At 32.9% G+C, this 13,113-nt stretch overlaps 1 protein-coding gene across 1 annotated transcript; it reads left to right on the top strand.

The window, feature by feature from the left end:
- Positions 1-5,537: 5,537 nt before the first annotated feature.
- Positions 5,538-6,991, top strand: LOC139495991 (ctenidin-1-like). Its single transcript, XM_071284422.1, has 2 exons — positions 5,538-5,703; positions 6,284-6,991. The coding sequence occupies exon 2, from the start codon at positions 6,301-6,303 to the stop codon at positions 6,784-6,786; it is 486 nt and encodes a 161-aa protein (XP_071140523.1). The 5' UTR covers positions 5,538-5,703; positions 6,284-6,300; the 3' UTR covers positions 6,787-6,991.
- The last annotated feature ends 6,122 nt before the right edge of the window (positions 6,992-13,113 follow it).

Raw genomic sequence — 13,113 nt, 5'->3', positions numbered from 1 at the left:
GACGACGGACGACGACGACGGACGCCAAGTGATGAGTAAAGCTCACTCGGCCCTTCGGGCCAGGTGAGCTAAAAAAGAAATGAGGTGTAAACACCATTGAAACATTAACCTAACAGCACAAAATGCCAGGTCAACAACTATATGTTTATTTGCTGCTTATTATTTTCAAACTGGTTGTTGAACGTCGTGTTGATCAGTATATAAACAATTATTATTAGCAATATAAGATGTTGTAATATGACAAGTACAGATGCTAGTGATCTAAAACATTGAACCTTAACATGTGAACACAGCTTTATCATTGCTTTGAGTTAGAATCTGGATGGGGATAATTTATTTCTGTATATATTACCTTTTTGGACCACATTCTCTAGTCTTTTATTTTCCGCATTACTCTTTATTCAATATTTTTCAACACCTAATTATTCTCTATTCTGTACTGAGTTGTCTATTCTCTTTTCTTTTTTCTAATCCATTATACTGCATTATTCGCCCATTACTCTCTATTTTTTTTGTTTTCAGAACCAAATTCTTCTCTACTCTTTACTGTTTTATCTACTTCTTTCTATTTTTTACTATTCTGCCATTTTTGTTCATTATTCTCTTATCTGTAAATCCCACTCAGACCGGCATGTATGAAGTGACGACCAATTTTATAGGATGCGTATACACTTGTTGTTTCGAGTACAATGTCAGTGAACCGTTTCTACTCAAGTGTCTTAATAATTAAGGGTATACGATACAGTTACAGGGGAGGTAATGACGTTGCTAACGTAAATAGTTTTTTTTTCGCGACGTCAAACGATGACTTATCACGAAAAGATTTAGTTTCGGCTGATTTTTATCATTCCAACTTATATAACTTGAAGTTCATTGACCCCTCTGTTTTAAAATGACATTTGGTTTGATTACATAAGAAGATTCAGTGTGCCAATTTTTATGAAAACATAAATAGTGCATTTTTTTTAAATTTGTAAATATGCAGCACAAAATGACGTGTTGTTACTACATTCGTGAACAGTTGATGAATATGAGTTATTTGAAAAATAAATTGCACAAATTTAAAGGACATTTATATAAAACAGAATTTACACAGAATTTAACAGAAACAGCTTGTGTTTATCTTTTAAAACTAACAAGTTCTTTTAATGACGGAAAGAATTTATTACTCAAGAATAAGGAACCACATGTGGCCCTTTTTTTACCATAATAGAAAATTATTCTTAATCGATATGACTTCAAACTTAGTACAAATGTTTCCTTTGATATGCTCTTTTCAATTTTAATGCCAAATTAGAATTTTTACCCCAATTTGATGGTTCCCTTGCATAAAAAATGATAGTGCGAGTGGGGCATTCGTGTACTGGGGACACATTCTTGTTATTTTCATTTTTAGCCATGGCGTTGTCAGTTTATTTTCGATCTATGCGTTTGACTGTCCCTCTGGTATCGTTCGTCTCACTTTTCTCTTCTCGTTAGGACTTTTATTTCAATGAAAATGACAAAAAAGTGATTAGATGTACAAAACGTAGTAAACACAATTTACACATTAACGTTTATAACAGCACAAAAAAATGAAGGTAAACGCGTTTATGTTTATTTTCTTCGCACTATTTTCAAACTGGTAAGTGCATTTGTTGTTAGTGCATATATATTGTGTATATAATTATTATTTACAAAAATACATTTTGAATTATAACAAGTAAAGATGTTATTAATTTAAAACAATGGATACCTTATGTGTCGATTGTTTTAGCTTCTATTTCTGTTAAGCATACTCTACTTGTAAAAACAGCATAATCATTGCTTTGTATGATGGTCTTGATGAAGGAAAGGGAAAAGGTATTCGTTTTTTTTTTCTTCAATTTTTATTCCATTTTCTTTACTTACTGTTTTCATTATTTTTAATTAGTTATTTATCAGCAAATTCTCTTCTATTCCTGACAGTTTTGTCTTTTTCTTTTCTCTATTCCTTATTTTTCAGCAATCAATTATCATGATTATCTTTATTATTTACTATTTTGTCAATTATTCGCTAACCCCAACCAGACCCTCATATATACAACGCCACGAACAACTTAACAGGATGCGTACACTTGTTGTTTCGTGTACAATGTCAGTGAACTGTTTCTGCTCAAGTGCCTTAGGTTGAATCTATAATTGAACAGTAAACGTCATTGTCAGCTGTTAATGCATAGTTTGTTGACCGAACATGTAACGCCCTATGTTTTCAATTAAGTAGTACATTGAGCACAAGATAGGTTTTTAGCAAAACATTTTAAAACATGCTTAAATGTCGATAAAAAACAAAATAAAACGTCACCTTGCATTGGTCAAATATACAAATAGAACATCAATTGCAATGTACACGTTAAATAGTATTTTATTTGCTGTATAAAATCAAAATGGATTAGACACAAGTAAATCATTCTTACGAAGTAATACAATTTTTATTTACATTAATAGTATTACAATGGGCATGCATTACTGTAAACACTTTATAGAGTATACTACCAGCTATCAGAGGTAAAAAGAAGAGAGAAAATAAAAGAAAAAGACAGTTTGAAAAGTCATTCAATTATGTGGTGATGATGTGAGTGTTGATGAAGATGATGATGATGATGATGATGATATGTGCCAGTTAGTAACAATATCGCTTTATGTAGGTATAAGAAATCTGTTTAATTGACCTTATGATGAGAACATGTTTGAACATTTAAATATTTTGTTCGTTCGAAATGTGAATAAGGTTTTTCTACATGATATGTATTTTGGACAAACGATAAAATAATGATAGACATCCTCAATATCTATCCCCACATTTGCAAAACGGATCATTTACAATATCAGCTCGAAACAGATCATTGTTAAAGAATGACGAAGAGCATCGCCATTGCGCTAAAATAGTATTCAATTTTATGTTACTTTTAAAAATAATGTGAAAAGAAACGAGGTCAATTTTGTTTAATTGGTTTTCGTTGCTGATTTCGGTCGAAATAGAACCCTGACTAGAACTTTTTCTTCTGCATTTTTGCCACTAAAAATAAAGTGTATAGGAGAATGAAAAATATAGGGATATATGTACCGGTGATAAGGATTTCTACGGGGATTTTTTAAAGTTGAATTTAGAGTCATTTTTCTATTCTTCTATTGTACTAGTATATCTTAATATTCTCAATATTGTCTATGTTTGCTTTTTTATGTTTGCTATTTCTTTTTTTTCTATTTTTTGGCGGGGGGGGGGGGGACTTTTTTTGGTTATTCGTCTGTAAACACTAAGCCATGTCAAGCAGAATATTGAAATGTCGTAGTAAATAGGGATAATCACAAAATTCGGTATTAATTGAGATAAGTTCCAAATTCTCTTTTAATTTTCATACGGTTTAAACGCATTGAAAGAGTTTTAGAATAATGCGGAAGAAATGAATCAACATTTAGGAATAGTATGAAAAGAGTTGATAATACGGTGCATAATGTACCACGATCATTGTGAATTGCTAGTGCAAGAATACGGACGAAGAGCGCAAATAATACTGATTGACTGCTTTTGAACTTCGATTAATATACTGACCGACGGACAACGAAGTATTCGTACGTACACACAACAGAAGCTGTATTGAGATATATGTCATCAACAGCTGCTTTTTGTCAGAGGTAGTCATAGGAAAACAAATATTTCATTACATTAATTATTCGGTGATGGATAAAACATTTATAAGAGTCCGCATATACCAGTAGACTTGAATGATATTTGTACTTTTGAATATTATTAATACTTTATACGAATCAAAGAATGATTAAAATTTGTTATTGATAAGTTTTTGTCTTATTGTACTACTTATAAAATCAATCATAAACAAATCTGAAGTATCGGAAACCTGTATATCACGTTTGATATCTAAAATGACTCATTAAACATCCCGTCGCCTTATCAATATCCGTAGTAATACACCTCCACTCAGACTATAAAACATCTGTACCTCTCTCTCGACTTAAACCAACAAAAGATGAAGATATCAATTACCTTAGCTGTCTGTCTGATTGTGTCTGTTTCTGGACATTGGAACTGGGGAAGAAGTCGTACGTATATAAAATATGTGTTCCTTAATATTTCAGAATTTTAATTCTTATTTATATTTTATAATTTAAGCTCCTTTGTAAATGTTTTGTCTTTTTGTTGTCGATGAGTTCAATTGTTGTCGTGTTTTACATTTTAAATAAATAATTATGATCATTTTAATTTAAAAGATATCTAGACCTGAGTATTCACGTGCACGCTAGATCGATTTTGCTTTGCTTCTGAAATTATCACACTTTAAAATGAATCTTTATGTTAATTATTATTAATTATTTTTTCATTTCTCATTGTTTTTGTTAAAGGGCATACGATACAGTTACAGGGGAGATAATGACGTTGCTAACGTAAAATGTTATTTTCGCGACGTCAAACTATGACATATCGGGAAAAGATTCATTTTTCGACTATTTTTTATCATTCAAACTGATTTAATTTGTAAACGAGTGCATGGACCCCTATTTTTTAAAAAGACATTTTGTTTCATTTTGCAAGGAGATTATGTGGACCAAATTTTATAAAACTGTAAATGGAGAAATTTTTTTAATTTTGATAAATATACAGCAAAAACATACGCTTTTTTTCTTAAATCATGACCATTTGATAAATATGAGCTATTTCTGAATAAAAAATGCATAGGATACTTATAAAATACAAAAATTACAAACTATTTAACAAAAAACAATTTGTGTTTATCTTTTAAAACAAAAAAGTTATGGCTTTCTTTCGAAAGGGAAAATACGGCCACAAATCCAAATTTTGGGCAAATATACAAAATTTCGACATCATTTAACTAACAAAGTAGCACATGAAGGTATATTTTGTATTACATATTTGATTTAAGCAGGCAAAAAATAGCTTATATGGAAATTTTCATCAAACTGTAAATACAGGATCAAAACTGTATCGTATGCCCTTAAAACAAAAGACCCTTATCATAAGCATTGCTCTACAGAAGCAATTTCCTGCCAGTACAAATATTTAGAAACAGCTACCAAATGCCCGATAAGTTGCAAAAACATAGATCTAGAGTTTTACAAACGGTCTTTATTGATTAACAATTGTCCGTATCATTTTTCTTTAAATCCAAGATATCTGGAATGAATTTAAAAGAGACTATTAAATGTGATATAGTTATTGCACAATTAGGTCTGTATATGTCACACACACTGCACACCATAGGTGGTCATACTTGACTCGGACGACGTTAACCATTGAAAATTAATGTATAGAATGACAGAAGATAATCATTGAGAAACGTTGAACATTATTTACGAGAATATGTTCCAGAAACGTGTTTAAAAAGGAAGTGAAAGGAACTTTTAATTAAAGTTTTCACGTTATATGCATATTTTCGTAAAACGTTCCTCTTACATATCATACTAGCTTTGAAAATAACAACGATCATTTCGACCTTTAAAAACAACGAGCATTTCGTATTTTATAATAATACAAGATAAATATACCAAAACCGGATTGTAGTTTACCAGTAGACTCAGGCAAATGTTTCTTCTGGTTGAGACGTTTCTTCTTTAATACCGAAACCGGAGCATGCGAGAGATTCCGGTACAAAGGATGCCGGGGAAACTCCAATCGATTCAAAACTTTACAAAAATGCAGAGATACATGTAAGTAACAGATTTGTTTTTCACATCTATGATATTTGTTTTCTTGAGCATGTTGAGGGTGAGAGAAATGGCGAAAACGGAGGGGGGAGCTTAAATTTGTATATTTTTTTCTTTTTTTATAAACACAATGAAACAGGAAGTTTTTAGATGTATACTGAACAAATCAACATTTAAAAACTTAATACAAATATTTTTCATTCCAATATATGATCATATGCAAACAACTTCAATGTCCAAGTATGTAGAGACAGATTTGTATAATGTTGATTGTTTGAACAAGGCGTGCATATTACTCCTGGCAATAATAACCACTAACTAACTCAATACATCGGGTTGCACATAAAGAGAAGGATCTGACTACCCTTCCTGAGAACTTAAAATCATTTCCGTTTTTTTGTGGGGCTCGTATTACTCGATCTTTAGTTTTCTATGTCGGGTTTTTCAATTAATGAGTATGAATTTTCCCATCGTTTTCCAACATTTGTAAATAGTATTGATCGAACGTTATAAATGGGTTATCTATAATTTAAAAAAAAACAGTAAATATATATAACAATTAGATGTTATTTTTATTATTTAGGCGAAGGACAAATCGACATGAGTTCTAATGGAGGCATGACACCAAATATGGATGGAGGGGTTGGCAAGTACTCAACAACTGAAACAATGATGCCATCTGGCGGAAATGGAGGTAATGGAGGGAATGGCGGAAATGGTGGAGATAGTGGTTTTGGTGACGGAGGTAACGGAGGAGGCGGTGGAAACGGTGGAAACGGCGGTTTTGGTGATGGAGGTGATGGGGGAAACGGAGGTAATGGAGGAGATGGCGGTTTTGGTAATGGAGGTGATGGAGGAGGCGGTGGGAATGGCGGAAATGGTGGTGGTGATAATGGTGGAGGAAATGGAGGTAATGGCGGAAATGGTGGGAATGGTGGTGTTACTGAAGGTCGTGGAAATGGCGGAAATGGAGGAAATGGCGGTAATGGTGGAAATGGTGGAAATGGTGGTGGTGGAGGAGATGGCGGAAACAGTGATGGTACCGATGAGATGTCTACTCAAGGCCAAAAACCATCCCCAGCGTGATTATGGCCTTGACGCTTAATATCACATTCTCGTCTACTAGTATTTCTTAAGAATTCATGTGATGAAAAAAAATTGTATAAACAACATGCAACATGTAATATGCATATCTAAGATGGAGAATTTGACTGCCAAACATTTTCATTACCATTATTTGTATACTTTTTGTCGAATAAAGAATTTATTGAATTAAATCAATGCAACATTTTTTGCGTCGTTAGAATTAATCTCTCTCGTTCAATCGTTTATAGCCTGTGGAACGGAGTTGCTTTTCTTTTTACAATATAAGAATAAACTGGCCATCATATCCAAATCCACCTTAATTTTTTTTTCAAATATGGACCACGTGCTAAAATACAATCACCTTAATATCTATAGACGTTCTGCCTGCAATATCATTCGCATTATCATTGGAAAAGCAATGTGTTGACAACTCAAATGTTCGAAAGGCGCGAACGACCTCTAAAGATACCACCAAATCTAGCTACAAATAGTAAAAAGGGGAGATGTTTAACTATTTTCATTAGGTATAGAACATTTTCTGCAAGTAAAACTGCAAGTCGGAACATAATACCGCCATATGTTTACCAAAATACTACTTTTTGTTTAATGAAAACGCCTAAAAATAAAAATATGATCATCATTACTTATCTCTCCCACTCACATTGCTAATTGTTGTTTTAATATGATCGTCGTTTGGTACTAACACAAAACGGTAAAGGAGAAACGAGAGAAAAGGACAAGTATCCAATCAAACAAAAATTTGAAGAACAACAGACAACACAACGCACTTGACAAAAAACTAATGAAACACCTTTATTCAAGGACGTAAAATACACAACGGCACCTTCATGTTTCTATGGGGTTTCTAGCAGTTAAGAATCAAGTTAATAAAAAAAGGAACAATGCCATGTTGGTCTCTTGTGAATAGTTGTCTCAATGGCAACCCCGCCATATTTTCTTATTTTCATAAATACCTAACTTATCGGGTGAGTGTCGTATTGTCAACGCCTTCAAAGCTATACAGTATATTACCACCTACATGAACAAGGGTCGTCATTATGCTGATTATGTGAGCTTTCATCTGAAAAAAATGGGATATAACTAGTTGAACGGGAAAGGTTCAACCTGATACTATTTGATTTCAACAAATATCAACACATAAAATCTTTTCAGTGACGCTTGAAGGGAATTTTATAAAAATGAACAAACCCCTTTAGGACAAAAAAGGGCCATAATTTAAAAATGAATAAATACTCAGACGTTTATGTAACATCATGGTAAAGACCATAAAACTGCACATATACTGTGTGAACTGTAAAAAATACGTTGAAGAATAACATATCTATTGATATATAAAACCATTTTTTGCCTTTAATGGAATGGTTGTATGCTCAAGTACAGTACCATGCACCTTTATGCTGGAGACAAATAAATAGGTATTCAAAATGTATAACCACAATTTGAGAGCATTTAATAAAATTAACGGTACCAATTTTCTTGCACCAGATGCGCATTTCGACAATACATGTCTAATGTATGTTACAAGCCAAAGTTGCTCAAAAAGATCATACACAAATCGGCTAAGGCCGATTTTGCATTGTTAGGAATTTGTAACCGTCAGCTGTGTGTTATGAGATCCAAACAATAAAACATAGATTGACCGATAAGAAATGAACCAGAGACGAGCAGCACGATATGTAACGAACAAACATATAAATCACCCTACTGTTAGTACGATGCTAAATCACCTGGAATGGAGATCTATGGAACAAAGGCGAAAAGATGCAAGACCTACCATGCTCTTCAAAATTGTTAAAGAGAAAGTTGCAGTGACAAGGGATGGTCGTTTGACTTCCAAGAAACATGGATGACAGAATTTTCCACATTCCAGCATCATGAAGTGATTACCGGAAATATTCTTTCTTTCCACGAACCATCAGAGATTGGAAGAATCTCCCTCCAGGGGTTGCACCAGCACCGTCAGTCGAGGCTTCCAAAGCCTTGATGACAAAGCTGCACTAAATTTAAACATTATAGGAGGAGTATGCGCACCGAAGTCATGGCAAAACATTCAGTCTAATAATTGTGGTTGTTATCCGGTATAAATAAAAGAAGAATTAGAAGAAACGTAATAACTTATGAACAGGAAATCTCACACAAAATCTATAAGGGCGCAGGACATTTGATAAAAAAATTCTAAACTAACAATAAAAATGTCAGCACCGATATCATAGACCAAGTTAGGACAATATGTATTTCATTTACATATTCCGATCGATACACTGGTTAAAAAACTAGTGATACCTCAGGAATCGACAGTTCAAATTCAGTACATAAACAATGGTAGCAAGCAGCAACGTGTAATACAGACTTCCGTTAACATGACCCATACAACCGTTCCGTGATTTTCAAACCCGCTGGGATAATAATTTTGCACATAATATAAAATACAAGAATATAACGATTGATTGTCGCTTGCTTAATTGATTGACATAAACAAACCTGTTCCTTGTTGTGCCTTCATAAAGCGTTTTTTATACTGACACGGCACGTCATCATCATCAACACTCACGTCATCATCACATACATGTACTTATATGACTTTTCCAACTTTCTTATTTATTTTTTTTATCTCTCTCTTATTCTTTACTTATGATAGCTTGTATTTTATTCTATAAACTGTTTGCTTAATATGCATGTCTATTATATTATACTATGGGCTGATATGAATTATTATTGATATGGTTATATTTATAAATTACCTGTTTACACAATTAAGATTTTTTAAATACTACGGCTTTTCTACCTCGAAAGGCATAGATTACCATTAAAAATTACTGTGCTCCTCTTCTGGTCGAACTGTTTCTATATTCAAATGAGGATAATTTCATAAAGGATCTTTTTAAAAGGTAAAAGAAAATAAGTCAGCATGATCCTTTAACTTGACTTTCCCCTAAATAATTCAAAGTTTGGTTACTATGCTGAACGCATCTATCCCACCAACCTTGAAATAAAGGATACAATAGATGCAATTAAGTCTGGCCCACATCTTGATTTGTATTTCGAAATTGACGTTGAGGGTCGGTTGAAAACAAAACTTTATGAAAAAATAGATTATTTCACCTCACTAATTGTGAACTTTGCATTTCTATGTAGCAACATTCGAGCAGCGCATACATATAAAGTACATACTGTGGATTCATTTTTTTTCGTGGGTATCAATTATCGTGGATTAGGTAAATATTGCATTTTTGTGGATATTTTATTGCGTGGTTTTGCCAAAATCGGCATACAACCAATATAACATTTGTATTTCGTTAAACATTTGAATTCGTGGTTCACCTTTACCCACGAAATCCATGAAAATCCACGAATATTAATGAATCCACAGTATATCATAGTTGATACGATATCCCAAGGCTAGTTTTTTTCCTATCATGATTCCCTTGATAGAGGGTTGCTGCTAACAAGAAAAGCTATTAGACCAAGCGTTCCAAGTGGTGAAGTGGTGAAGTGTTAATATAACGGACGCCATTAACAGTTGGCTGACCGTTATCGAATATCTGTTTCACAGATGACGACGGATATATTCCAATTGCTGTAACCGCAATTCTGTCCTTTTTTCCCGAATGTGATCTACCAAATTAGATATCACCGGGTTTGTATTAACATGATAAAAGAAAACTGACGGGTGCCACATGGAGAGCAGGATCTGCTTACCCTCTAGGAGCACCTGATATCACCCCGGTTTTTTGTTGGAGGTTCGTGTTGCTCAGTCTATAGATTTCTATTTTGAGTTTTGTGTATTGTTTGTCTTTTGGGCCTTTATTTTATTTTGTTATGGCGTTGTCAGTCTATTTTCGTCTTATGAGTTTGGATGTCCCTTCCGTCGCTCTTTTGTAACCATCAATGTCTACGGTCATTATTAATGTGGGTTTAAAAGAGAGGCATTATCACATTTTAGAGACAAAATCAAAATACGTTTTTTTGCGAGTTAATAACAACGGAATTTGGAAATAATATGTTGTTATAAGCAGTTAGATTTTTGTCAACATAAGCTCAATGTACAATTGACTTGCAAGTGACTAATTCGACCTCATGTAATATTATTTATGTGAACTTAGCTGTAAATGGCTTACGCATATACTAGGCATGTTCAGCAATAAAAAGAAAAGATTGTCGATATCGAAAGTGAAACAAGGGTGAAGCATTTCGTTAATTGATTAAATCAGCAAAAAATCATTATTTTACAGGTAAATAAAGGCAACAGTAGTATACCGCTGTTAAAAACGATGATTTACTTATTTTGTTAACCTTTAACATGAAACCAAACACACATATAAATATCCAATTGCACGTCGTTGCTATCTATTAAAATTTTCATTTATGTACATAACGGGTTATATGACCGTCGGCAGTCTTCGGAGGTAATCTCAGTGGTTGATTAGATGGCTTCAAGACTTAGAAATACACACGAAATGCTGTTATATTATTATCGAGTCTTTGTCTTGTTAATGGTTTATTTTATACTTATTGTAATTTTGATAAACGTGTAATTATGTCATAAATCAAATATGATGATTTGAGTCAAATTGGTGAACATGAATTTGACAGCTAATGCCTCTGTAACGACAAAACGATAACATAAAACATATGTCAAGCTTATAAACTATTATTTGTCACTTTTGTAAAATTGAGAATGGAAATGGGGAATGTGTCAAAGAGACAACAAACCGACCAAAAAAACAGAAAATAGCCGAAGGCCATCAATGGGTCTTTAACACAGGGATAAAATATTGCACCCGGAGTCGTGCTTCAGCTGGCCCCTAAACAAAAATGTGTTCTAGTTCAGTGATAATGGACGCCATACATAACTCTAAAACATATAAAAGAACTAAAATAAAAAACAATATTGGGCCTTAAAATGTCTGGGTTTGAGCTTTTATGATGAAGGTTAATCCACAAAAGCTTTCGCACAAAATATATAAAGTGTTATTTTTATTTATTAGAAAGTGTATGTACACGTATGAATTTAAGAGGGACTCCCGAAGATTTGCCATGAACTCTAAATACCTCAAAGGAAAAACACATGCATGTTCAAAATCCGAAGGTTCTTAAAACCTTTCTGAGTTCGAATATTGAATAGTCTAGATAATAGACATAAAAGACCTATAATGGTTTACTTTTATAGATTGTGACTTCGATGGAGAGTTGTCTTATTGGCACTCATACCACATCTTCCTATATCTATAAAAGAGTCTACATTTTATTTCCATATAGCCATGTATTAATCCAAAAATTTCTCAAAACACAAAAATGTCGTCTTTAGCTTGTCATAATACATTTTCCTGTCAATGTACAGTTGTCATTGTCGAATGACATCTTCAACTATCACATTATTATTACTTGTAAGATACAACGTAGCTTTTTCTAACAATATAATCTGTGATCGGTTAATAATGTGCTTCTTATTATTTTTTTTATTTTTTGTGGTTTTTAATTTTTTTTTAATTTTGTCGTTAGGGAGGGGGTGGGGTAATTACTCGCATTGTGCCAAATTATCAAAAATTCAGTTTTTATCCACCTTAAAATGAGATCGGGTGCACCAACAAGGTACAGACAAGGCTTATTTTTAGTAGTCAACAGCAAATTCGTTATATTAAATATTTCTTATATGATTTCATCTGCAATTGGCTATTCTGTCGATTATAATTCAACTTTAATTGCGAAACACAATTGTTTTTTTTTATACAAAATTATTTTGTGACCCGGATCTGTGACACCGATTGGTTTCAGTGAAATCAATTTATGACTATTGAACAGCGGTATATTACTAATGCCTTAAGTATACAACATGGTTCATAACTATATGTATGTTTACATACTAATTAATTATACGTTACCGCCAAGCGGAACTTTATAGGATGCATACACTTGTTGTTTTCGTGTACTGTTTATTGTCAAGTCTCTTTGTTATCAAAAGACTAGGTATATTGTCAATCCTTCGTCAATACTCCTTGCACAAAGTTTCTGTGTAATATTTTTTTTTGTATAGTTTTTTGTTTTTGTTTGTTTTTCATCGTGTCTATTTTGAACGTTATGTTAAATTGTTTTTAGGACTGACGGTTTCTGATTGCCCGCTTACTATTTTCTCTTTCTTTTTACTCGAGAGTAATAAATGGAAAGTAATCTTATAACTATTTGCATTGATGTTTCAAATTGAACAGTACCCAAAGTCCTAACATTGATCTGTAGGTCAATATCTTTTTATATAAAAGACTGGAAATTTATAATTAAGTTTTTACCTTTCAACAACCAGAATCAACG

The sequence above is a fragment of the Mytilus edulis genome, chromosome 11 (genome assembly GCF_963676685.1).
Source record: "Mytilus edulis chromosome 11, xbMytEdul2.2, whole genome shotgun sequence".
Taxonomy (NCBI): Eukaryota; Metazoa; Mollusca; class Bivalvia; order Mytilida; family Mytilidae; genus Mytilus; species Mytilus edulis.
This window is presented reverse-complemented; position numbering and strand designations above follow the sequence as displayed.